The 23,607-nt window shown below is 42.0% G+C and overlaps 1 protein-coding gene across 3 annotated transcripts in view; it reads left to right on the top strand.

The window, feature by feature from the left end:
* Positions 1-23,607, top strand: part of ADGRF5 (adhesion G protein-coupled receptor F5) — a 102,036-nt gene that overhangs the window by 43,273 nt on the left and 35,156 nt on the right. For all 3 annotated transcript variants that reach the window (XM_032140815.2, XM_032140814.2, XM_058432576.1), the window contains exons 2-4: positions 4,162-4,287; positions 10,781-10,835; positions 22,793-22,963. In XM_032140815.2, coding sequence (XP_031996706.1) covers positions 4,186-4,287; positions 10,781-10,835; positions 22,793-22,963 — 328 coding nt within the window. In that variant the 5' untranslated portion in view covers positions 4,162-4,185. The remainder of the gene's footprint in view (positions 1-4,161; positions 4,288-10,780; positions 10,836-22,792; positions 22,964-23,607) is intronic.

Raw genomic sequence — 23,607 nt, 5'->3', positions numbered from 1 at the left:
GAGACCAACTCCTGCCTCCCAATTTTGAAATTATTGAGTGCAGTCAAATCCCTGGATTTACTGACAAGAAAACAGGCTCAGAGAGATAAAGTGACTTGTGCCACATCACACAGCTAATTAGTGGCAAAATGAGGCTAGAAGTTTGTTTCCAGTTGCCTGGTCAGGTGTCTATAACTTATAATTTGTTTGTTTGTTTGTTTGTTTGGTTGGTTGGTTGGTTGATTTCCCACCAAGAAGATCTCAGCTCAAATGGCACTTTCTTCTCAGGAGAATAGACTGCTTTGTTTATAATTTTGCCACTACCATCTATCAGCTGTGTGGCCTCAGTGAATTAATTGTCCTTCTAAGCTTCCATTTCCATGTCTGAAAAATGGGAGTAATTTAGTAGTATCAGAGGCTCCTTGAGAGGGTTAGAGGGCATAACCCTTACAGAGAGCTCAGCAGCAGACCTAGAATATAGTGAGCACCCAGTACGACAGGACTCCTACAGTCATTGTCACCAGCAATTATTACCCACCAATTATAATTAATAACCAATTAATAACCACTGGCAATTATTACCCACAATCCTATCCTACAGTCATTGTCACCAGCAATTATTACCCACCAATTATAATTAATAGCCAATTAACAACCACCAGCAATTATTACCCACAATCCTATCATACATGGTTGCTCCAACTGTCGGAGGATATCGTTGGCTAAAATTTTGAGAATCATTGGTAGATCTCTTGGAGTTCTGACTAACTCAGCTCCTAGCACCTCTGAGCTCTGAGACACTCAGCTCTTTCTAGGCTTAGTTTTCTGATCTCAGAGCTGATGAAGGATTTCTAAGAGAAGAGTTGATCTTAAGCACTGATTGTTTCTCTATTATTTATTTTATTTTATTTTATTTTATTTTTATTTTATTATTTTATTTTATTTTATTTTATTTTGAGAGATAGGGTCTTGCTCTGTTAGAGGTTGGACTAGAATGATGAAATCATAGCTCACTGCAGCCTCAAACTCCAGGGCTCATGGACTCAAGCCATCTCCCCACCTCAGCCCCCTGAGTAGCTAGGACTATGGGTGCATGCCAATGCACCTGGCTATTTACAAAAAAAAAAAACTTTTTTTTTTGTTTGTTTTTTTTTGGTAGAATACAGAGTCTCACTTTGTTGTTCAGGCTGGCCTTGAACTCCTGGCTTCAAGTGATCCTTTCTCCTTGCCCTCTGAAAATGCTGGGATTGTAGGCATGCGTTACCACACCCAGCCAGCACTGGTTGTTTCTAAGAGTGGTAAGAACAGGCCAGTTCCACAGTGAAGCTTCCTGGTGCATAATCACTCTGCAAGAGAACGCCATTAATGGTGGCTTCAGGGAACCCAGATCATTCATCCTCCAGATGCAGTGTTGCTGAGAATCTTGATGACTTATTCCTGGCATATGATGTCAGGCTGTGCTTTATTTTCCTCTCACTGTCTTCTGACTTCACAGACAGGAAAATAGAGTCAGAGGAGACCAGGAAGTTTCTCAGAGCCACAAGGCTAATACTGAGGGCTAGGTCATATTTCCCAGCTTTGGTGAGTTTTAGTAGAGAGTCTCCTGGATTTTAATTTAAAAAGAGAGGGAGATTGGGAATGACATCTGATAATGTTCTTTCTTTCTCTGCCTCTGTTTCTCTCTTTGTCTCTCAGTCTTTGTCTGCCCTTTACTCCAGGAATTTTAGAAGAAATATGAACTTTTAGGGAATTTAGTATTAAAGGGTCCCTACTGAAGACAAATTGCCTTGAATGTGGGATGCTGCTCCATGTTTTTAACTGGATGAATATAGACTTTTCCCTCGCATTGGCCAAGTTAAACAGTTTTTGCTTGCTTCCTCACAGATATGGATACCTGTGAGCTGGAAGGTTTATACAATTAATGATGCAGGTTAAAGAAAAGTTGGTCTTTAGGTCTCTACCCAAGTGTGGCAGCAACCCCAAAAGCTGAAGTGAATTTCAGCTCGTGTCACTGTTCCCATTGGTCAGGTCCATTCCATACTGGTTGTCAAATACGTTGACTATTTCCTTTCTTTCAAAGTGGTGGCTTTCTCCTTTCTTTTGAGTGAAGAATCCCTGACATTTGTGTGTAACTGATGACTGTATGTCACCTTCTGCATCCAGAGAACACCCGCCTCCCCATGGTAGTGTCCTTCCTACATCTCCATTTCTTTTGGCTTGCGATCTTGTTGTCAACAAATGAGTCAACATAGATAAGAATGTTAATTTGTTAAAAATAGTCTCAGCAGAGGCAGGGGGTGGGGGAAGTTGGGGACAGTATTGGCCAATGGCCTATACAAAAGGGCCAGACATGACTATTTGGAAACATTGTAATTCTTGCTAACTGACCAAAAAAAGGATGCACTGCCAACATTGGGAAATCGTAGAAAGATATGGAGCCAGCTCTAGTCCTTCTAGTATGTGAGTCCTTCCTTGGTTATCAGATTCAAAGGGAGGCTCATTAACTCTTCAGTTACTAAGTCTCATCTCCTTGATTAACTGCCTCAGTAGGGAACCAACTGAGGTTGGGGTCTGAAAAGACTACTTTGCCTCCTAAATACCTGACTCATTCTGTATTAGGCTGTTCAATACCCACAAAGACACACTGTCTTTCAAAAAGGAAGATAAAACTTCCAATAGAAAATTAAGCAGTACATTGCTATGATTTCCCCACAGCAGATGCATCTGGTCTTAAACAACTACTATAACCTAAATTGCAAAGCATTTCCCCCAAACCATTGAGTTGCAGAATTTAAAAAATGTGTTTGATTGCCAAATTTGCAAATTGGATCAGTTTTCCAGTTTTCCACTGAGGAAGAGGAAAAGGTGGCAGTTGTCAGCTGGCGATTGAAATACAATTTTCCCTGGCGTGTAAATCTTGCCTATCATCAGTGTGTTATCCTGGCCATGCTTACCTGGCGCTCCCTGCAACACTGCAGCCAAAGCCTGCCCTTCTGGATGGTTGCATTCTGGATTCTATTGACAATCAGAGTAATAATTATTGCAGCCTGCATTTCTGGAGTTCTTCATGCCTTTTAATCTCATTCGAGTCTCAGAACACTCTGTGAGAGAATTAGGGGAGGTACAATTATCCCCATTTTACAGATGGGAAAACTTGGACTCAGAGAAGACAAATTACTTACACAGGACACAGTTAGTTTCCAGTAATCCTGGATCCTAACCCATATCTTGTGTCTCTTAGTCTAGCATTCTTTTCACAACAACACATGGGCATAGAAAAGCTACAAAGAGAGGAGTGTGCACAAAGTAGATTGTCTTGGTCCTCAGACCTTCTAGGGTGGAGGTTATTCCATGTGACACCCTACTTTTTAAATGAAAAAATGTCAAAAATGATTCATCTCATCACCAAAAAGCTATTTTCATCATCAGCATTATAAAAGGAATTTAAAAAAATCAACACATAAGGCCAGGCATGATGACTTACATCTGTAATCCTGGCACTTCGGGAGGCTGAGGCAGGAGGATTGCTTGAGGCCAGGAATTCAAGACCAGCCTGGGCAATAGAGTGAAACTCTGTCTCAAAAAATAAAAAAAATAAATAAATAAAATAAAAAGAACTCAATGAGTAAGATGGGATATATAATGATACTAATATTCTATATTACGCACTATAATATGAAATAGTACTGTAAGATACAACTTACATTTTTATAACCAAGTCCAGCAGTTTTCATACTAATGGGTCATAGTCCATTAATATGGGTCATGATGTCCATTTAAAGGGATGCTACCAGATTTAAATTAAAAATGGGGTAAGATACTCTATGATAGAATTGAAAATACCAAAGTATATTGCATGTAGTGAAACTGAATAGTGTTCTCTGAGTCTTTTTGTTCTTAAATTATGTGTAAGTATTTCTTACTCAAACACCTGCTACCTTTGTCCTATTTACAGACACCATTCTCAGCCTCTGAACCCCCATTCCCCTACTGTGACCATTTCTTCACCCAAAGGTCTGGGCAGAGAATGCTAAGTTGATTCCTTCATGCTCCTCCTTCCTTTTCTGTCTCTATTGAAAAGGTTCTTGTGTAGGATGACCTTCAAGACAGGGCTTGCGAGTTCTTTTTCCTTGTTTAAGAAATAAATTGCTATATATCTAAACCATCATATTTCCATTTCAGGCCAACCAACTCAAACTTGAAGACATGAAATCCCCAAGGAGAACCACTTTGTGCCTCATGTTTATTGTGATTTATTCTTCCAAAACTGCACTGAACTGGAATTTCGAGTCTACTATTCATCCTTTGGTGAGTATATCCATATCTGCTATAATTTTTCTTGTCACATTTTTCTGATTTCCTGACTGACAATGGTTCTTACAAAAAGTTTAGGGAGAAAAAACTTTAGGGGGAGAAAAAAAATTCTTCTCATAATTGCAACATAAGAAAAAATGTTGCAAATGGGGAGAAGGGGTGAATGTAAACCTAGGTCAGTGTATTTGCTGGGCTACCACTTGCTATATTCTGAAATAAGTGGTGGTGTCAAGGGAACATCAATGTAGCTTCAAGAGAGACCTCCCAGGGTTCCTTCCTTCACTAAATTACAACCACTAGGCCTAAGTCTTCCACTCTGTTAAACTGACAACAATAACAACAAAGCAAATTTGAAGGATTGAGCAGAATGTATGTTCTCAAAGGATTTGTTTTAACTGGGACATCAGGCTAGGACACATTCCAAAAGACATTAATCTGTGTGTGTGTGACAATCACAGACTGATATAGCTGAAGGGACCATAGACATCATAGAAGACCTTTGCTGACAAATTGTTCAGGTGGTTTTGTCTTTGGAAAGCCAATGAGAGTTTAGCTTACGTAAAGGGAGGGATAAGTATCCCCTCATTCCTTATGGGAATTTTCAGATTATTCCTTACTTAGCTTCTCCCTGCACCACAGACAGGGCATGTTACTGGTTGGGAATCTTTGAAGACTGATGTAATTCTGTCTGTCTCAATTTCTTCATCTGTACAACGATGCTAATAGTAGTACTGATTTCCTTTTATTGTTATGAAAATTAAATGAGTTCATATCTATAAGATGCTCTAGAATGGTGTCTGGCACATAATAAATGTTATGTAACTGTTTGCTGTTATTGTTTCTCTTATTGTAGTAGTATTTTCCACTTTTTTGTTTTACAAATTTCAGTTCTATTTTTTTGTCAGTCACTGTTGTCAGAGATTCATTGGTACGTTTTTAGCATTGTAAAATGCCACTCTTTGTCCTACTTTGTATGTTTTAATTTAATTATTTGTCTGCTATTCCAATTGTCATTTCTGCTTTTGTTTTATGATTCTCTTGTAAACAATGTGCGTTTGATTTTTTTTTCTTTTAAACCAAACTTGAGCAAGTAAATTTGTATAATTTATTCCCACTGATACCATTTTCAAAATGCTTGATCTTACCTTCAGGATTTTGTTTCACGACTTCATGTACTTTCTTCCTCTTTCCATTTTTGGTTCTTTCATTGTTTGACCTAGGTTGTCTTTGTCTTTTCTTTATTTCTCTCATGACTTGGGGGATATATATGGTGTGTCTCCTCTTCCAAACCTCAGTGTGCAGGGTACAACCTGTACACTCATACACAATAGCCTTCCCATTTAAATAGAGAAGGGAAACATTTAAGCTTCTTGTGAATTCACATAGTCAGTGCAGAGCTCTGGCTATCAAAGGCAGGTGGAGTAAAAGCTAGGGCCTGAGGTGATCTCAGCAATGGGGTTAGCTTTGCCTCTGTTCCAGCATTTCTTAGTGCTCCTGGCTTCAGCAGTGCCTTCTCTCTATGTCACATCTGCCCTCCTAGTGATGGCCCTGGCAAAGCCCTTTCATCTGCCTGGTGGTGAAGGCTGGTCAGGGGATAAGCTGACCTCCTAGGGATCTTGGTGGAAGCTCCTACCACTCACCTCAAAGGACCCCACTTTTCTTTGGTAGATCTACCTTTCAAGGTATAATGTCTTCATGCAACCCAAAGGCTGAGGACTCGCATTGGAAAAGTGCACTTCAGCCTGCCTGATCAGTTTATACTGCCCTAAGCTGCCACCCAGTTCCCATGACTGACCTTCTACCATCTTAAATGCCTCATGCATGCAACATCTGGTGATGGGCTTGGTTTTTGAAACTGTGATAAAATACGCCTAACATAAAATTTAACACCTTGAAACCATTTTTAGGCATACAGTTTAGTAGTATTAAGTATATTCACATTATTGTACAACTAATTTTCATAATTTTTTCATTTTGTAAAACTCAAACTCTATACCCATTTGACAATAACTCCTCATTTCCTTCTCTACTGACAGCTGCTGGTTACTACTGTTCTAATTTCTATCTATTAATTTGGTGATTCCAGATACCTCACGTAGGTGGAATCATATAGTATTTGTCTTTGTGGCTGGCTTATTTCACTTAGCATATTGTCCTCAAGGTTTGTCTATGTTGTAGCCTGTTTCAGCACTTCTCCGCTTTTAAGGCTGAATAATGTCCTATTGTACATATGTCTATATTTTGCTTGTCCCTTCATCCATCCACGGACATGAGTTGTTTCCATCTCTTGGCCATTGTGAATAATGTGCCTATGAACATGAATATACACATGTGGGGTGAAGGGCTTTTAAAGGGTGATGATGTAGCTCAGTGCTCCTCAAGCTGTCATGTGAGCATGGATCTGCCCAGAGACCTTCTTCAAATGCAGATTTTAGCTTAGGATGCCTGGGTGGGGCCCAGGATGTTGGCTTTCAGACATGCTGCCCTGGATCCTGCTCCAGTGACCATCTTAGAGTTACAGGCTGTACATGCTCAACTTTGATGTCAGGTGTGAGTGGAAGCCCAGCTCTGACTCTCATTAGCTCTGGAAACTGTCAACTTTCTTCGTTTCCCTGAGTCTGTTTCCTCTACATGAGAATAAATCATATCTCCTTCATCTGTTTGTTGTGAGGCTTCAATGTTCTACATGCAACCCACAGCACAGTGACTAGCACAGAGTCCAAGTGTTTATGAATTTGTAGTTATTTTTAATATTCTAGTATTAGGTTGGTGCAAAAGTAATTGCAGCTTTTGCAATTACTTTTGGTACAAATAAACCCCTCTGAATATGCTTATGTGAGGAGACATTGCTAAAGGATTCTTGCTCAGACAGTTTTCGAACACAGAAGCAAAGATGTTAAATCGGAGTTTCAGGTCAAGAAAAAGAGGTGTGCGTGGCAGGGTTCGGGTGAGTAGGGTTAAGATTCGGAAAAGCAGGAGTCTTTGCTTACCTCCTCATTTGCCATCCTGTTCCCTGGGAATTTTCTTCTTCATGAATAAAAAGCCACCTCTCATTCCTGACTGACTATCCACCCCCACTCCAGGCCACCCTGCCCCACCACCACTGCAATTATTTGTGAAGTCATCATGTCCGACAGGTGGGGCACTTCCTGGAATTGGTGACCTTGTCTTTTCTGGCTGAAGCTTTGCCTTCAGGAAATTCCCTCTGGACAGTGCGGTCCACTGTGGCTCAGACAGTCCCCTGGGGACCTCTACACAGATGGAGCAGGCAGGGGGAGGTCCAATTGGAAGCTCTGTTTTCTTGTCTGAAGTAAATGCACTGCCGAGCACTGGGAGCCCTGGCCAACCTATGCTCCCTTCTGAGTTCTACCCAGCACCCAAAGTGTAAGAGGAAAGGCAAGTGCTGGAGTCCTACAGTTCCCCAAACTGGGATGACATGAAGACTCAGGACGGTAAGGCTGGTCCCCAATGAGCCCCATGCCAGCAGGATACACGGCACTCACCACTACCAAAGACTGCACTGAGCACCTGACATGTCTCAGCACTTATTATTTTTCATAATGTAAGAAACAGAGGATTCGAGGGAGTGAATGACATCTCGTAAAAATCTGAAACTGTGGGATTCACTTCTTGGTGTGACCATTTGCTCTATTCAAATCAGGTCCCGTGACTTGGCAGCCAGATCTTTGTACCTCCTTGAATCTGGGGATGGTCAAGAGCATTTACCCGTCTCCATCCCAACATCTCAGAGGCTTCATTGCCATCAGCGTGCTTTTTCCTCCATTATCTCCAATGATTGCAGGGCTTAAAATAGGAAGTAGCCTGCTCTCACTGGACAACAAAAAGGCTGTAGGTGACAGAGCTATGGAAGCGGCACTTGCAAAGATGTGCCCTGAGAGTTCCAGATGATCACCACAAAGATTCAGGAAATCTTCAGAAAGTAGTGTTTCCAAAAGATGGCCTCATGTCAACAGACACACTGCTTGAAAAGGCAGTTTTCTGCACCTCACCCCAGACCTACTGAATCACACTAGGGCAGGGGAGACCAATGATCCTGATTCTTACAGAGAGTTGAAATATGCTGCATTAGATAATTGAAATATACCTTGATTTTAACATGTAACTGACAAGACAAGAGGCAAGACCTCAATGCTTTAGTCCTACTGGAAAGCAGAGAGAATGAAAACTCGACCTGGGAGAACTGCCCAAAGGTGACCACTGGCAGTCAAGTTCTCCTGTGTTGTCTGAGCCCCCTAACTGCTGCCTCGAAGTGTGGACAGAGAAAGCTCCCAGTGGCCACTCCCTCCTCCCCACCAGGCCCCAGAGAGGATGGAGGCAGCAAAGCACGAAGAACCTTCCCTTTGCCTGGGCAGAAAGCCAAAGCATTCTCCACAGGAAGCTGGGCCGGAACCAGTCCTATACATTGACTTTGCGCCTTCAGTTCCTGCATATTCAAGGACATCTAAAATAACTTCACTGCAAATAAAGCAGCAACTGGGCTTTTGAAATTCCAATCATCACCCATCATTTCTCTATTTATTTCTTCAAGTACATTTATGAACTATCAAGTACACAGTCCGTCCCCATTTCTTACTGACTTTAACACATTCCTCAATCAGTACCTCCTGAGGGCACCAGCGAGGGGAATGGGTAAACCTCACATGGAGTGGTGAATTGCAGACATCTGTTCTTTTCCTAAAAATGTAACTTAGTAAGAGGAGGGAGACCAGCCAAGAGAACTGTTCACTGGAAAGGAGATGGGAATAGGAAGAGGTTATACAGACAGACAGAGAAACGGCTCTGGGTAAAGAGAGACCGGCTCCCTGAGACAAAGGCAGTTTCCCAGGTCTCTGCTGATAAGATGATGCAGTGCCTGCGTGGACAAGTGCAGACTCTGGAGCCAGCTGGGTTTGAATCCTGCTCTGCCATTTAAGTCTGTGTGATCCTAGGCAAGTTACTGGACCTCTCTGTGCCTGTGCTTTCTTATCAGTGAAACGTGGATAATAACAGCATCTACCCTTGTCTTGGCACAGGGTGTTAAATACATCTTAGGAAGTATTATGTTTGTCATTGTGATGATGTGAGATAAATAGAAAATAGTGGTAGACAACCGTGACGGCAGAGTGAGCTCTGCCCCAGGTGGCGGTCATGGATGCGTGGAGTTCAGGGTAAAGCACAGATCTCTGTGGGCAGGGGTTATCTGGGAGACTTCAGAGAGGTGAGGCTTTTCTATTGAGTGTGAAGGGAGTTTGGGGTGGAAAATACATCACAGGAAAACCTGTAGGCAGGCAGGGATCAGCTAGGAAATCCATGTCAGGTCAAGGTATGGGGTAGGCTCTGTTACCAGCTGCAGAACTTGTGGTGATCCCATGAGTGAAAGTGATCAATGCCTATTCTTTAACAAAAAGGCTACAGGATGAAGGAGATGAACTTCACAGAAATGTACCAGGTGGCAGGTGCAGCATGATGCCCGCAGAACATCTTGATGCCCCCTCCCTGAATAGCATTTACCATGTAACCAAAATTACTTTCAGTGCCTTACATTTATTAATCATTTGGTCCTCGCATCAACGTTCTGAGATAAGCTATATTCATCCCCATTCTATAGGTAAGAACTGAGGCACAGAAAGATTAAGTGATTTGCCCAAGGTCATACAGACATTTTATGATGGAGCTAGGATTTGAACTCAATGTCTGCAGAGTCCTTACTTTTAGTCACCACACTGTATAATAATAGCTAAAATGTATTAAGAACTTACTATATGCCATACTGTAGTTTGCTTAGTTCTCATAACAAACCTATGAAGTTGATATTGTTATTATTCCCATTGTACAGGAAAAAAAAACCCTAAAGCTCAGCAAGGATAAGTAACTTCCCCAAGGTCACAAAGCCACAGAGTAAGTGGCACAGTCTTGTACCCAGGCAGCCTGACTCTAGAGCAGGCTCTCTTAGTTCCTACTACAGAAACCAGCAATAGAACCATCCAGGAGAAAAAGGATTAGACGCAGAAAAAATAATTTCTAAGCACACACAATGGTTAAAGAGCCCTAATACAGCAGGAAGATTGGGGTTAGGACAGGCTGAGTGTTGAGAAGGAGGTCGTGAGACTTGTCTCGAAGGTCACTGGGATGACTCAGTTCAAGTCAGGCGGGGAGTACAAGTTTAGAACATTATAATAATTTATATTTTTTGACAGGATTCAAACTGCAGAACTCTGAGAAAGTCAGATATGATGATTTCTTCTGTTCCTGGTCTAGAGACTGGTCTAAAAAAAAATGAATTCCTAGGTCACACTACAGTAACAACTCCACTTCATTTTACAAACCATTTCATTGCTATGTGCCCAGCATCCACGGGACACATGGTGCTATCCCAAAGCCTGCAGCCTTAAGCTCAGCTCCAACATTTAGGGGTATCTAAGCGGGGAGCCACAGTGAAAAGACTTCTCTAACATTAATTGACAACTTTCTCAAACGTTCTTTTCAGAGTCTTCATGAACGTGAACCAGCTGGTGAAGAGGCACTGAGGCAAAAACGAGCCGGTATATAAACTCTTGCTTGGCAATCCCTTTTATAAGTTGACTCAGATGATATGTGTTGCAACTTTTTAAAACATTGTAGTCTACATAATTCAGTCTCCAATCACATCAGGGTCATATAATGCAGTGTGATTTCCAAAAATAATTACTAGGAAACTCCGTTCTCTACCAAATGACAGTAACTGGATCATAACAACACGTAAGAACCCCCCTTCCCTCCCCATTGCCATTACTGCTCCTCACATTCTTAGGATTTTTCTGTGGCTCTCTCCTCAGCTGCCCTCCCGCACCATCAAATGGCCTACTTCTCTGCCCACCATCCAGAAGCCTTTCTTTTTGCCTTAAAAAAAAAAAACTTCTTTCACTTAGGACTTTATCTTGTGAAGCAATCTAACCACGAGGCTCAAGTCCTCCTCCTGTTTCCCACTCCAATTTTCCCACTCACTTCTAAAGCAGTGATCTGGAAAATATAAGACTCAGCCCTTTGGAGGGTTAGGGGTAGGTGAAGAGCTGCAAATTCTGAAACACCGACCCTTAAATCCCATCCTGAGTGGACCCTGCACAAGTGTCAGGTCAGGGCCGCAGGCTGGGTATTCCCAGGACCTGGTGCTCCCACTCCCAGCAGAGAAGACCTTCAAAAGCACAAATCAGATCCTGTCATTTCCCCCCATAGAACTCTTCATGGGCTCCCTTGGCCTTGGAACTAAAAGCCAATCCTCTGCTCGTGACTCACCAGGGCTTCCGTGCCTTTCCCACCTGATGTCCTTCTGTTCCCTTTCACGTCATCAACACCCTGCCCATTATCCCTCTTTGTTTATCTGGGAGACCCCCACTGAAGCCTCAAGTCCTATGAACTCCTGCCCTGTTAGGCCTTCCATCCATTCCCCAGATCATCAGGGACTGCTTTTCCTGGGTTCCCGTTCCCCTTGATACATTTCCATTCACAACATTTGTCCCAGAGCAGTGTAATTATTTTACCTCCTGTTTGCCACCCCCAGTAGAGGAGAGCTCACTTGAGTTCTCCTCATCTCTGTAGCCTGGCATCAAGCTCAGTTTCTTTCTCAACCAGTGAGCGAATAGATGAAGCACTTGCATGTTCACATTATAGCACCTTTCTGAATTCCTATCGGAAACGGTCTGCTGTCTGAGCGGCTGTACCAACTATCTAGAAGGAAAAATTTTTCACCCTATCACATTAGGATGGAATCATTTTTTCAGGCATGTGTGACTTGATCTAGTGAGTCTAAAAGAGACAGTAGGCTGCCAAAGAGGGCAGGCTTACCCTGAGATCAGAGTGGAAGCATCTGTTTGAGCCTTTCACGGTGCAGTGGCCAGACTCAACTGTTGTCCAGCGCTTGAAATGAGAATTTGACCACGTTTTATTAAGCTCTTAAAATACTAATTGGAAGATCATACCACTGTTGGTTTTCCCTCTCTCCCTTTCTCTTCCCTTTCTTTTCTTTTCCATTTCAGGCTTCGTTTTCTTAGCCCTGTGGGATCCCATGCTCCCTTTCTCCCTCCTTCCCCAAAGTGGCCTATGGCACAGTCTATATGTTCTGTGCTCTAAAACAGGTATCATTACCTCTACCCCATCCCGACCACCCTTTAAACTTTTCTGCACTCTATGACAGGAACAAAGCCAGAGATGTGCTCATTTGGTATTTTGAAAGATTTTGGCTTTTTAAAATCAAACTAGTGGCCAGTGAGTTCCAGCTCCAGGCTTCTGCCAAATTCTTCTAAGGCTCAGGCTGCTGGCTTCCTCAGGAGCAGTGGGTGACTACAGCTGTAAAAGGAATGTCTTCCTGCATTTCTGAGCCAGGCTGTTTATGACCCGTGGTGACAACGTGAGGGGTAGCCCTTGGGGAGGAAACCATTTCTACATCTAAGGATTTGACATTCCAAAATTTTTCCAGGTGTGTTTTCATTAAAAACAATCATGACAATGTTAAGTCAACATGAAAAGATGTTTTCCATTTATTATACATGGTCCGCTGTGTTCTTGGGCCTCTAGAGTCATTTGGGAAGTGTTAAGGAATCAACCTATCATCTGCAGAAGATGGATTGGCCTTAGTACTTTTACAAAATCGCTGAAGTAAGAAATGGCCATAGAAAAACCTAGGCACTAGACCCCAGATATCCAGAATGTAAGTTGCAATTAACAACATGACTCGGCGTGGTGGCTCACGCCTGTAATCCCAGCACTTTGGGAGGCCAAGGTGGGCAGATCACGAGGTCAGGAGTTCGAGACCAGTCTGACCAACATGGTGAAACTCTGTCTCTACTAAAAATAGTAGTAGTCCCAGCTACTCAGGAGGCTGAGGCAGGAGAATCACTTGAACCCGGGAGGCGGAGGTTGCAGTGAGCTGAGATCACACCACTGCACTCCAGCCTGGACCACAGAGCAAGACTCCATCTCAAAAAAAAAAAAAAAAAAAGAACACGACTCTACCAGCAAATGATGAAAGGAAGCAACAGAAAATGTTACCTTTAGCAGGATGCCACATGGAGGTGTCTGTGTTCTGCTTGGTGGGTGTGTTAGTTAAGTGAGGTGTTAGAACTGGGCTCTGATTTTCACAGTGCTATTCCCTTTCACACACACATACCTCTCCCTTTCTGAAGCCTGGATGCCAGAAGGATACAAAGGTTCTAAGAGAAAAACAATTAGGTCAGGAATTTTTTTTTTGAGTCACTGGACAAAATCTTCAGCATTTGGAATAGAATCATCTTTAAAGATAGGATCAATACTTATATTTATTCTCAGCACACTATGAATTTCTACTCATGTGACTGGTCAGTTACATAACCTAACTGGCCCCCTGAATTTATATGTGTGTGTGTGTATGTGTGTGTGTGTGTGTGTGTGTGTGTATATATATATATATATATATATATGCATGCATATGTATGTGTATATGTGTATACATGTATATGTGTGTATGTGTGTGTGTGTGTATACTGTTGTCCTTCCCTTGGTATCCATGGGGGGATTGGTTCCAGGAACCCCTCAGATACCAAAATGTGCATATGCTGAAGTCCCTAATATTAATTTTGTAAATTTGCATATAACCTATGTACATCCTTGCATATGTTTTAAATTATCTCTAGATTATTTATAATACCTAGTACAATGTAAATGCTATGTAAATAGTTGTTGTACTGTACTTTTTAAGTCATAGTGACAAGAAAAAAGGCTGTACATGTTCGGTATAGACACAATTTTTAAAAATATTTTCCATCTGAGATTGGTTGAATCCATGGATGCAGAACCCACAGATAACAGAGGGCTAATTGTATTATATTACATATATATGTATTACATATATATGTATTACATATATATGTATCACATATGTATGTCACACTTACACACACACACACACATATATCTCGGAGTTATTACCTTATAGGGTTGTTAGGAAGATTAAATAAGGTTATGTTAATATTACTTTAAAAATGTTAATTGGATTATCTGGTGTTTATTTTTTCTTTTAATAGTTTTTTAAAGAAATTTAAAACAAAGAAAATCAATTTATTTATAAAATAGTGTTGCATTTGAAAGGGCCTGATCTACCTCCAATCCAGAGAAGGTATTCTGTACTACTTGAAGGCAGGGGCACAGATGCTGTGATATAGGAGTTAGCATTTTAGGAAAACTCTCTCAAAATTCTCTCAGTTTAAAGAAGCCTGCATGAAACCTAGAGGCGAGAAAAAGCATGGAGCTGCCTGTTAGGACAATGAGTGGCTGTAAGGGAGCAGAGAGAAATAAGAATGGGGGAAAGATCCCGAGTCAGTCACGATTCCATCAGGAAGTGGATTCTGGATCAGCTGAGCGGCTAGCACAGAGAGGTGACTGATGAACTCACTTAAGTGAAAAGTGTCGGCTGGGCGCGGTGGCTCACGCTTGTAATCCCAGCACTTTGGGAGGCCGAGGCGGGCAGATCACGAGGTCAAGAGATCGAGGCCATCCTGGCTAACATGGTGAAACCCCGTCTCTACTAAAAAATACAAAAAAAAATTAGCCGGGCGTGGTGGTGGGCGCCTGTAGTCCCAGCTACTCGGGCGGCTGAGGCAGGAGAATGGCGTGAACCCGGGAGGCGGAGCTTGCAGTGAGCCGAGATTGCGCCACTGCACTCCAGATTGGGCGACAGAGCGAGACTCCGTCTCAAAAAAGAAAAGAAAAGAAAAGAAAAGTATCCCCATGGTTATGGCTAAATAAATTACATGAAGAAATTAGTGCTTGGGAGACCAGCCAGGACGCTCGGCAGTCTAGACATGCGACTCTGCCATGGAGTAAGACAGGAAAGAAGCAGAGGAAATGCTCGCCAAAGACATTTAGAAAAACACAGCAAAAGGTCTTGGACAGATGTGATTTGGGGATGAAGGACAGCAATAATCCCTGTGACTCTTCAGGAAGTGCACAAACCTGGGAGACGGTGCTTTGGGGAGGTCACAGGTAGAGACCAGAGTTGGAAGGAAAAGCTTATCCTGGAGGACTGCAGATAAGCTCCAAATTTAGTCTTATGGGAACTGTTCATGGGGGAATGAAAGTGGATGTTTCTTATTGGTTAGAAGTAACACAAATATCAACTGGCCAAGTTCTCCACTCCAGGTTTCTGACAGTAATTGGGAAGGGGGCATGTCTTGGAGCCTGGTGCTAAAGAGCCCCAATTGATTATTCTTTGGCTTTAAAGGAATAACTGATGAGAGGCAAAACAGCAAGAGAGGGGGATTCAGGATGTCCAAACCCTGCACAAAAGGATGGGCTCACATTTTCACATCTATTTAGTCAGAGTAAGGTTCCTCCCAGATTGGGTCTCTGGCTGCTAGCACGGAAATCCCGCCCTTTCTGCAGGCCTAGCAACCTGGGTGTGCTGGCCCTTTTAGATCTGGGTCGAGGAAATGCCATGCACTTCCCAGGTTGAGGAACAGACTTTTGGGTTTTCATGGTTGCAGCCTTTCTGGTGATGACATGTGGCCCTGTGTGCTCTGAGCCGGCAGTGGTGGTGGTGGAGTGAGATAAAAGATCTGGTGCTCTCAGGCTGGTGTGTGGAGTTGGTTTTAAGCTTGACGTTTAATATTGGGAGTGTTTTGCTTATTTAAAGTTTTTCTGATTAATGTTTTTCTTTTTTGTTTGTTTGTTTAACTATAACAAAGGTGAAGCCTGATAGGAATAATGTTAGCATTTCTTTTTTTTTTTTTTTTGGACAGTCTCGCTCTGTCACCCGGGCTGGAGTGCAGTGGTGTGATCTCGGCTCACTACAACCACTGCCTCCCAGGTTCAAGCGATTCTCCTGCCTCAGCCTCTCGAGTAGCTGGGATTACAGGTGCATGCCACCACATCCGGCTAGTTTTTTGTATTTTTAGTAGAAACAGGGTTTCACTTTGTTGGCCAGGATGGTCTCCATCTCCTGACCTCGTGATCCGCCCACCTTGGCCTCCTAAAGTGCTAGGATTACAGGCGTGAGCCTCTGCGCCGGGGCCTTAATGTTAGCATTTCTTGACCTATCAGCACACATCTGCATAAAATATAATAATTATATTTATGATAATCAGAATTACTATTTTACAGGCAACTATATGCCAGACACTTTGTTAGAGGTTTTCATGTACGATTCCAGCTCTTTAACAATAATCCTGCAGAGAAAATACTACTTTTCATTTACAGATAAGCAAAGTGTGGCTCACAGAGTTAAATGACCTGCCCAGGTCAGAAGGCATTCCTCCCCCATTCTCTCTGGCTCCAAAGTCCATGCTCGTAGCTATGAGTTATAGTTTTCAACATGTGTTCCCGGTTGGCTCATGAAGTCTCGTTTCATGGTTCTTGGAGCAGCTTTGTAGAATAAGGAAGACTGGTATATCTGCCTTCCTCCTACTAGGTAAGATGGGGCTAACTTTGATGATTTGGGTATATGGATAGCTAGTGGAATGAATTCTCTTCCCTAGACTTCACAGTGTGGTGTTTGATGACACAGTGCTGCCCACTTTCTCCTCCATCTACACCTGCCAGGTAGCCCATAGCCTTGGGTTCTGATGATTTTCTTCTTTGTGAACAACTCTTTCTGAAACCTGAAGCGAGAATAAGATCCCTTCACTGCATCTGCAGAGCAATCACACAGTAGTAGGTAGACAATGCTACCAAATTGCCACCTTCTAGAATATGTCAAGAAACAAGCCAAATAGTAGGTATCGATATTTACTTGCTAAGACCAACAGGGAGAAACAGGAGAGCCAAACCATCAATGGTAAAATTGCATTGGCCCTTTTAGTCAAGAGGAAGCCATATCAACCAATCTCTTTTCTCCTGGGTGAAGTTAGCAGGCAAGAAGTTAATCTACCCATCTACTTAAGCTCTGGCTCTGACAAAGCATAGTTCCCATTAGTGTTTCCAGGCAAAAGTAGAATTGTTAGCTTAAATAGCTGTGATTAAGACCCAAATATCTTGGTTGCAGTTTGTGGCCAACTTTCCAGAAATGTCCCTGTAAGATAAGTGCTGTGTGGCTGGCAGTGATTTACGGGAAAGGAGAGGGGAAATCCTGGTTGTCTTGTGCCTCCTGGGTCTGCTGATAGGCCTCTGTCTGTGACACTGATGACACCTGGAATTGGCTACCTTCCACACAGGGCATCAGCGAGCCAGAAAAATCCAGACAAACAATGCTAGGGGCAAAGAAAACACATTAAATTATCAGGATTCAGACATCCTGAGGAGCAGAAGAGGACGGGAGTGCATCCAAAACACACACACGGAAGTTGAGGAACTGTCCTCGTGCTTCCTGGTCCCTGGTAGTCTGGGGAGGGACAAGGAATGTTACTTTCCAGGCTCTGAAGTCCTCAGGTTGAGTGGGACAGGTGGGTTTGGCATTTCTAACCCTAAACTCTGGGCCTTCTGAGGGAGTGAGGTGAGAGAGCCTCTGACCCCACCGCTATGTGGGTCATGCTGATCCCTGAGCATCTAAGCTGCTCCTGAGGTGCTGAACCTGTCACCTCGGTGCATTACAGGGGAACAAGGCTCAGCCACAGCCTCTATGTTCTGTTTGCCTATAGGACCATGATACTGTTCCAGGCTTCAGATGAGAAGAAATGACCCAATTTCAAGTGCGTACTGGGGGATCGAGGGCATCTTCTTGCTATTCCTCAAGCAAGCCAAGAGGGTTGCTATCTCAGGGCTTTAACACCTGTTTACTCTTCCTAGAGTGACATTATCCGGATAGCTTCCTGGTTCACCCCTTACTTCATTTGAGTCTCTTCTCAAAGTTTACTGCTTGAGAAAGGTCTTTTGTAACCACTCTACAAAAAAATAAAAAATAAAAAATAACAGTCCCTGTTGTCCCGATCACTCTGTTTCCTTGCCTTCCTTTATTAAATTAAAATGTAAACTTATCTTTTGCCTCCAGTATAATGATGAAAGATCCTCAAAGACAGGGCTTTGCTCCTTTTATTCACCCTGTGTCTCCAGCTCCTAGTGCAGTGCCTAGAAAACAGATATTCAATACATAGTAAAATTACAGGTAAGTCATTAAATCAAAGAACAAACAAATGAGCGGAGCAAGGCTTAATATCAAAACACATGAGTGTCAATGACAATGGGTCACAATGCATTTTTCCTGAACGTGAACTTTATCTTTTTTTTTTTCTGAAACGGAGTCTAGCTCTGTCTCCCAGGAGTGCAGTGGCACGATCTTGGCTCACTGCAACCTCCACCTCCCGGGTTCACGTGATTCTCCTGCCTCAGCCTCCCAAGTAGCTGGGATTACAGGTGCCTGCCATCACGCCCAGCTAATTTTTGTATTTTTAGTAGAGATGGGGTTTCACTGTGTTGGCCAGACAGGTCTCGAACTTCTGACCTTGTGATCCGCCTGCCTCAGCCTCCCAAAGTGCTGGGATTACAAGCGTGAGCCACCGTGCCTGGCCCTGAATGTGAATTTTTAAGACATTTATTATGTTGAATAAAATTAAACAAAGGCTTACATAATTCTTTGATTTATTATTAATCATTTTGCCTTTGAACTTGATTTTATTTTAGAATTTAGGAATTGTACATCAAGTTCTAAAGACACATTTAACAATAATAACTCATATTTTTAATAGTACTTTAAAGTTTACAAAGTGGTCCCATTTACTTTGGTTCACATGGGCTGAGCTCCAAAATCTCTCTCTCTCTCTCTCTCTCTCTCTGTGTGTGTGTGTGTGTGTGTGTGTGTGTGTGTGTGTGTGTGTTTGTGTATTCCCTAGGTGTATATAATCCTCAGTTAAGTTTGGGGATCACTGGAGTAGATGATTTCAAAGAGTAAGGCAACAGCCTGCTAAATTACAGTGGTGTTTCTGAGCCTGTTTCAAATAATTGAGTATTTTCAAGGAGAAGGCAGTTCCTCCTCTATTCGAGGTTCCCCATCCATATCAGTTTCTACAGAGGTGACGCTCAGGCTGAGGGTGATTCTGAAGCTCTTTTTAGAAGCTGTTGGAGAACATAAAAGGTAAAGGAAAGAGGTCCTTAGAGGCTGGGTGCTCACATTAACAGCTGCAGGAATGCTATAGACTGAAACTTGCTAAAATCACAAGAGCCTTTCCTCTTAGTTCTTGATGCCTTGGCTCGGCTCCTTGTAAAATCTGAGCAGAACTGCCTTGGTTTCAATGGGGAGTGATAACATCCGTGAATCACCATGTGTGCTTTCTAGGCACACACTTGTTCTTCAGTTGTGACTGAAAAGAGCACAGGGCCAGACATGACCCTCAGGTAGGCACTGATATTTTGCGGGATCAGATCCTGGGATGCAACAAAGCCAGTAATGAAGTGGATATGATATGAATTTGTTACTGACCTCACCCATCCAAAAGGCAGCTACCATCCAGGAAATCCTGTTTATATTTATGGGAGGATAGTAGATTGGCATGGCAAAGAGGATCCTGGAGGTAGTGAACCCTCCGGAGGATATAAGCATTGCTGCATTACTTTTCAGGAAAAAGAATGTGCACTAAGGCAGAACTTGTAAATATTATGCAGCCTTTCTCCTCGTAAATATTCCCAGTGGACAACATAATGTGTCCATAGTTAGAATCACATAAAATAAGATTAACCATTCTTCCAGGAAGCTTGTTTTCATCACAGAACCATTTGAGAATCAGAAAGTCAACAGGAAATTTTAGGCAATGCCATGCTATCATCACAGGCTGAGTTTCTGCATTCTTATAAAAGTCACTTTATTCTGTTCGTCAAGTACATTTTTATAAAGAAGAAGTATACCTTAATATTCATTCTTAATTTTAGGAAAATCTGCGACAGTCCTTTTTTATAGGCTGAGTTAATTGTGGAAGCTGAATGATGCCAGGATGAAATAATTCTCAACAAGGTTGATGGGTAAATGCAAAGACCTAAGACAAACAGTTTTCCAAGCTAAATGAACAAATGTTACAGCTTTCTGAAATAAACATTCAACAATTAGAGTTTCCCAGGATAAACTTACTCTATTTTAGTATTTCATACCAAGAGTCCTTGGAATATTTAAATCTTGCAATATTATGGGAAAATTTTTTGCCCTTTTAACATAGAATTTTAACTTTATGGTATAATAAACTTCATCTTTTCAGATAGAATGTAAATTTTAAAGTAATCATTTTATAAGTATTCACTAATTTTTTCCTTATTTTTTTCATTTCTTTTCTTTTTTTTATTTTTTTTTGAGACGGAGTCTCGCTCTTGTTGCCCAGGCTGGAGTGCAGTGGCACGATATCAGCTCACTGCAACCTCTGCCTCCTGGGTTCAGGCAATTCTTCTACCTCAGCCTCCTGAGTAGCTGGGATTACAGGCACACACCACCATGCCCGGCTAATTTTTGTACTTTTAGTAGAGACGGGGTTTCGCCGTGTTGGCCAGGCTGGTCTCGAACTCCTGACCTTAGGTGATCCACCTGCCTCGGCCTCCCAAAGTGCTGGGATTACAGGTGTGAGCCACGGCGCCCACCCTACTTTTTTCCTTATGTACCTGACAAGATAAAATATTTTCAATGACTGGGCATAGCAGCTCATGACTGTAATCTCAGCACTTTGGGAGGCCGAGGCAGGCAGATCGCTTGAGCCCAAGAGTTCAAAACAAGCCTGGACAACATGGTGAAACCCCATCTGCACAAAAAGTACAGAAATTAGCTGGGCATGATGGTATGAGCTTGTGGTCCTAGCTACTCGGGAGGCTGAAGCTGGAGGATCACTTGGGCCCATTAGGTGGAGGTCACAGTGAGCCAAGATCGTGCCACCACACTCCAGCCTGGGAGACAGAGAGAGGCCCTGTCCCCAAAAAAGAAAAATATTCTCCATCTATCTGTGTAAAACGTTCTTATTCCTTGAAGGTTCTTTATTAAGTATTAACTGTGCCCATGGCTTCAGTTATATATTCTAGCCAAGATTAGGTCAAAGATCCGGTCAGTGACAGAGAGGTGAATTTGTGACTTGACTCAGAGAGTTTCAGGTTTAACAAGGATTGGTCGCATATTTATAATGTGGTGAGCTCTTTGCCAGATGCAGTAAGTAAGGCTAAGAGAAGTGAAAGAAACATGAAAGAAACAGTTCCTGCTCTTGGGAAGCTTAAAACTAGTGGCCCAGACGTGATGTGCTATATGTGCATACACATATGGCGTGTATCCATATGTATTGTGTCACACACACATATATTATATATAGTGTTTATATATAATATATAATGTTTGTACAGGCTATATATATATAGACTAGACTATACAGTCTATATATAGTCTATATATGCATATATAGTAGTCAATGTAGACTACTATAGTCGAGGTGGATCTGTTCCTCAACACACACCTACATCAGGCAGGCTAGACTCTATACACACACACACACACACACACACACACGCATATATGTAGTCTATATAAACATAGAGTAGACTATACATAGTCTCTATATAAACATAGACTATATATAGCATACTATATATAGCATGCTATATATAGACCTTATATAGCATATATACTATATAAAGACTGTAGGCTTTATACTTTATGTAGTATATATACTATATAAAGACTATATAGTCTCTATACATAGACTGTATATAAACTACTCTATATAGACTATATATACTATATTACTATACTATATATATACTGTACTATATATACTATATGTATATATATAGTATATATAGTAGTCTATATATACATATAGTATATATAGTAGTCTATATATGCCATATAGTATATATAGTATATATAGTAGTCTACATATATAATTCTATATATAGACTGTATATATTATATATACTCTCTATATTATATATATATATATATACACATACACACACATATGCATATATATTAGCCTGCCTGATGTAGCTGTGTGTTGGGGAACAGATCCATCTTGAATGCCAGCCAGTTAACCACCTGGAGACAATTTGGAAAAACAATGAAGAGCTGAAAATCTCTTATTTTACTTTCCAATCTGCCAAACTTCTGTTGAGCACCTATCATGTTCTGAACACTGGAGATACAGAGGAAGAGCAAAGAATATACGCTCTTTCCATAGGCTAAGGGCAAAGAGAATTAACTGGGTGACTTTTCCCGGATGTCTTCAAGCCGTGCATGGTTCAGCCCTTAGAGTATGCATCTATCGACTCATGCATACTGCAGATGAAACACTGACTCACTCCTTTGAGTCCTGACTGTGACATATTTTGCCCGAACAGTTCCCAGACCCTCCCTGCTATTCTCTCTGCTTCTGCTCTTGCCTCATTACAGTCCATACTTCACACAGCAGTGCTTGGCCTTGGACACCAAGGTCATGAGTAAATAAACCTTCTTTTTCTCTGAAAGGTTTCATTAGAAATTCCCAAAGGTTGATAGACCAACCATTCACATGTACCTGTCATTACCTGGAAGTGCTGAAATATCCCTCATGATCTTGCTTCATCTCCCATGGTAAGTTCTCTCAGCCTTCATGTGCTTTCATTGCAGTTGCCACAAAAAGTCCTACGGCCGAAGAATACACTGTCAATATTGAGATCAATTTTGAAAATGCATCCTTCCTGGATCCTATCAAAGCCTACTTGAACAGCCTCAGTTTTCCAATTCATGGGAATAACACTGACCAAATTACCAACATTTTGAGTATAAATGTGACAACAGGTGAGTAAGAGACCCATTGCTTCAGAATAAATGATTGGATGTCTTGAGAAAGACTGTCTGAGCTCCCGACTATCAGAGCAATCTTCTACTTAGTAGGCAAGTGAAATGACTCACCGTGACTGATGTGTGATTCTGTGACTTCACAGCCTTCCTGAATGAAGCCTCTATCAGTAAACTCTGCAGCCAGAGGTTTCTTATTTTAAATGGTGACCAAAGGTTTGCTTGGTGGTTTGTATGATGCTTGTCATAAAGTGGTCCCAAGATATGGCCAGGTCCTTCATGATAAACTACTGGCTCCTCTTCCCTTGGGCAGATAAACTACTGGGTCCTCTTCCCTGTGTCCTCCTCCCTTGGTATATCAATGGACATAGCAAGGACTGGTTCAAGATATTAGTAAGTACCAGATACCCTTCTCTTTGGCATTATAGGTCAGGAAATAGGAAACAGGTACATGCCTGCATCAGAAGCAAGACATTAAGTAGAACCTCTTGGGCCATAGATTGGACTTTCTGGTTGCAAACTCTTTTTCCAAGGTCATGCTAACTTCCCTATGTCTCCAGTGACCATCACCGAAGACTTGGTATACAGTAGAAGTTGTGAGATAAGGCTTCCAGTTATCTGATAAAAGGGAATTGCTTTTTAAA

Source organism: Hylobates moloch, unplaced genomic scaffold (assembly GCF_009828535.3).
Source record: "Hylobates moloch isolate HMO894 unplaced genomic scaffold, HMol_V3 SCAFFOLD_20, whole genome shotgun sequence".
Taxonomy (NCBI): domain Eukaryota; kingdom Metazoa; phylum Chordata; class Mammalia; order Primates; family Hylobatidae; genus Hylobates; species Hylobates moloch.
The sequence above is the reverse complement of the archived record's forward strand: the minus strand, read 5'-3'. Positions and strand labels throughout refer to the sequence as shown.